General features: G+C 42.1%; 1 protein-coding gene across 1 annotated transcript in view; it reads right to left on the bottom strand.

Annotated features, from left to right (window-relative positions):
• Positions 1 to 4,159, bottom strand: part of PPP1R13B (protein phosphatase 1 regulatory subunit 13B) — a 73,199-nt gene that overhangs the window by 62,272 nt on the left and 6,768 nt on the right. The window contains exon 2 of the mRNA XM_018556649.1: positions 3,072 to 3,219. Within this exon, the coding sequence (XP_018412151.1) occupies positions 3,072 to 3,219 (148 nt within the window). The remainder of the gene's footprint in view (positions 1 to 3,071; positions 3,220 to 4,159) is intronic.

Genomic DNA, 4,159 nt, shown 5'->3' with positions numbered 1-4,159 from the left:
CCCCATCTTTTATATTTTACCAAAAAATTGGGTAATAATAAATGTTTTATCATTTAATATAGGGGAAACTGTTTTTTTTTTTAAAAATCGGTAATTTTTCCTTAATATAGTAAAAAAATAAAACCCATAGTGGTGAATAAATACCACCAAAAGAAAGCTCTATCTGTCCCCAAAAAAGGGTATAAAATTCATTTCAGTACAGCGTTGCATGACGGAATAAATGTCAGTCAAAGTACCGCAGCGCTGAATACTGAAAAATGGCCTGGATGGGAAGGGGGTTTAACACCGCGGATGTCAACTGGTTAAAAGAAAGCACCTGGACGAATTGCGGTAGTCGACTGCACATATATCAAGACAGAGTCAAGCACTTCTTCAACCAGCTGCATTTAAAATGTAATGAATGCATAGGTAGATTAAAAGGGCAATTGTTAATTTTCCTGAAGCTCCAATTTCATATAAAAAGCTCTGCAGAAGGAAAAAAAAAAAAAAGGAGTCTTAGGTGACCTTGATTGCGGCTGATTATCCCAAACATAACAGCTGTCCGGGCTAGACGAGCAACAGAGCCTCAAACGTTATTTATTAAGGTTCAGAAACCATTAACAGAATGAGTCACTGGTACGGAATTGAACAAACTAGACAAAACTCATGACTCAACCCCGTTCGGTTCATGGTTTTTTATTTAGTGGTTCTGTCAGGAAGCCGGCTTGTTGAGCTCGTAACCGATGTGTGCACTAATACGGCTCAGCATCAAACATCTGGAAGCTGAAGCCTGAGGCGCTAACAAACTTTAAAAAGCATGGAGCGCCCCAGGAGATGGGACGTGGGCCGCATGGTGCGGAGCCCTTCACATTCCGTTAGCTAAACTGTCCCTTATTTCAAATGCACCAGAGCAGGAATTGTGGAAGGGAACATTGTTATTCACCCGAAAATGTTATTTGGAAACAGAAAATGAATCTGGGAAGCAAAGCAGCTTGGTGCATAGCGCTATCGCCTCGTAGGCAAAGGGGTCCTGGGTTCAAATTCACCAAGAAACACTGTAGGCATGGCATTTGTGTGGGTTTCTGTTGGGTTCTCCCATTTCATAGTCAACACATTTGTGTTATTCAGCTTCCACCCAAAATTACCTCATCGTATGTGTATCTTTATAGCTAGTACACAGACTGAGCTACAGGATAAGCAAATATTGGCTAAATACAATAGGTAGGCATATTGTTGCTTAAATCTTCTGTATTTCTTCCAGATCTGCGTAGTAATCCAGCATGAAACTTTCCTTCTGTGCAGGAGCTTCCGGTAATAAAGACCAGTCACTGCTGCTCTCTCACCTTGTGCAGGGTGACTGGTCTTGTATACGCCCCCTCCTATAGTTTTCTGCAGGCAGCCTGTAATAGGTGGGCCTGCTGGGCCACTCCCACAGCTCTGCTCTCTGCAAAGGCTACATAAAGCACAGTGATGATGTCATTGCTTCTTTTACACAGTAATAAGGGAGGAGGGGTAAGGTTAGAAGTCGTTGTTGTAAGCATACATTGAGTTTGCATGGTGAGTGGTGAAGTTTTTAGGTTGGTATGCGGCACTAGAGAATAGACCACTTGACGAAAGGTTGACTACCTAGCTCCCCTGCCTCCTGTGACAAATAATAGAAGTTCCAGACATGGCTTTGCGGAAGCACGAGTACAGAGAGAGAAAGCCGTCGGCTCCTTCAATATAAGCTAAGCAGCCGCACGCTGCAATGTTTACAACTGCTTAGAGATTCATTTACCATGAAAATTTCCTCAGTCACATGACAATACCATGGCCTTCAACATCATAAACATGGTGGCATCTAGCAGCTTTTCCAAGCAGTTTGATCCCACATAGAAAGTGGTGTATTTGGGACAATGGAAGAACCAAGTAAGGTACAAAACAATGTTTAAAAGGGAGAAAGAAATGGGACACTTATGTGCGACGGGTCTTTTATGAGCCTCCACATTCCAGGCAGAGGACCCCCCAAGCATTGCAACAAAGCATTTGAATTCATATGTCCATGCAATTTCGGGTTTAGAATGTATGCATTATATTCATGTATTTATACTCAATTGTGCTAAGTCAGTTTACAATTCCATATTAACTGGCGGGAATATTACATCATTGTGATGTCAGGGGGAAGGCAGTACACATCAATAGGTTTCTTGTTTGTCACTGTATATACAAGCACTGGTTACACTGGTTGTCACACTTTCTTTTTGCCTGATGAAGGGACCACATAAGGTTCTGAAACGCTGCATCTATATGCAATACCATGTTTATCTGACCTTAACTATTATTATTATACAGGATTTATATAGCGCCAACAGTTTGTGCAGCCCTTTACAATATAAAGGAAGACATTACAATCACTATACAATTCAAGACAAGATGGTAAGGAAGGCCCTGCACGTGAGGGCTTACAATCTAAAAGGGATGGGCAAGTGATACATGAGGAGGTAGCTGTGGGGGGATGAATTGTTTGAGAATGTGATGGTTGAGTGGTTATTGAGGTGGGATAATAAATAATAAACCTGGATGATTAAGTGGACCTTTCGTGTGCTGGTGGCTTATCGTTCTACATGTGAAAATGGGACAGGGTCACTTTAAGGGCACATTCACACATTACAAATGGCACCCCAACGGTCTATTACACTAGTGAGCAATGCACCCACACCACAGTAATGGAATTGCATGTTACAAAGTAATAAACTATAATATAATATGTTTTATAGTGTGTTAAGTTGAGCTGCCAGCCCATTCCAGATAAATGGGCTGCCTTACGCATTACACAAGGCATAGTCATATTTCTAATGGCTTCCCATAGACGGGGTGGATTGAACAAATATTCACTAAATATTTAAAAAGGTACATGGACAAAAGCTAGTCTATCTACAACCAAATGACCAAAAAAGTTTTAGCTTAAAATTATCTTCCAACCAGCTGGAAGGTTTTGGGGGTTCCTGCACTTCACACTGCATTCTCCATATTATCGAGTAAATAGAAATCCACCTGGTAGAGTTTTATTTTAAAATGATAAAAGATGCCACGATTTAGCAGAAAATACTCACCATTGCCTCGCCAAACTTCCACCAGGTGACACGCCCCTTCCCCCGGCTCCTTGCAGAACTCCACCACATCTCGGCACGTTGTCTCCGGTGTTATTGGGACTTCAGTTAATATTTGTTCATTGTTGCTTAGAAACACGGTTAATATTGTCTGCAATACAAAAATACAAGGCAAGGGTTAAATTGGATCCGAGAAATAAAATAGGATTTAATAACTTTAGAGAGGAAAACAAAACCGTGCCAAAGAAAATTCACCATTTGGCTGTGTAACAGCAATAAAAAACTACGCTCATGTCTTATCAGCTACTATGGTTAAAGGGGGTCTCTAGCCAAAATGTATTTATTTTTAACTAGAGCTATAAAGTAGGGAATGGTTAAAAATTAACAGAATTCTGGAAGCTGAAATCTGGAACAAAAAAAAACAAAAAAAAAAGGACTAGCAGAAGACAAAAGACTAGTCCCCACAATTGTATGAGGTCCAACTTCAGCTGATCTTTTCCCATTACTGACACCATTGGGGAGGGATTTATCATCAAAACTGGAGTAGAAAGAATCTGGTGCAGTTGCCCATAGTAACCAATTAGCTTCTCATTTCAGTTTGTTCAGTTAAGGTTTGAAAAGTAGAAGATGATTGGTTGCCATAGACAACTGCTCCAGATTTTATCTGCTCTGGTTTTGATAAATTCCCTTTATGTCCTGTTCTGCATATCTCTGTGTGGAGGTGGCCATATTGGTTGAGGCAGGGCCTTGCTTCCTCATATCAGAACCTCCAGCAAGAACAGTGAGCCGCACTGGGCGGGGTCATGATCTGAACCCCCAGCCAGGACCACCATCAGGGGGGTACAGCCAGTACTTGTGTGAGGGGCCCAGGCTGGAGCCGTTTAATGTGCAGTGTAGTGTAGTTGTTAAGGTCGTAGGCCCTCAGCAAGAGTGGAGCACAGCTGCTGGAGGTTAAGGTAAGGAGGAAGAGGGGGAGTTCGTAGTAGTAGTTGGTAATGACAGGCACCGACTGTCCACGGCGTCATGTGGGGGGATTTGGTGAGGAGGGGAGAGACACAGACCGACATTCTGGGTGTGTGGGGAGGGGGAAA

This window comes from Nanorana parkeri, unplaced genomic scaffold (assembly GCF_000935625.1).
Source record: "Nanorana parkeri isolate BGI_ZX_2015 unplaced genomic scaffold, ASM93562v1 scaffold12, whole genome shotgun sequence".
Classification (NCBI taxonomy): Eukaryota; Metazoa; Chordata; class Amphibia; order Anura; family Dicroglossidae; genus Nanorana; species Nanorana parkeri.
This window is presented reverse-complemented; position numbering and strand designations above follow the sequence as displayed.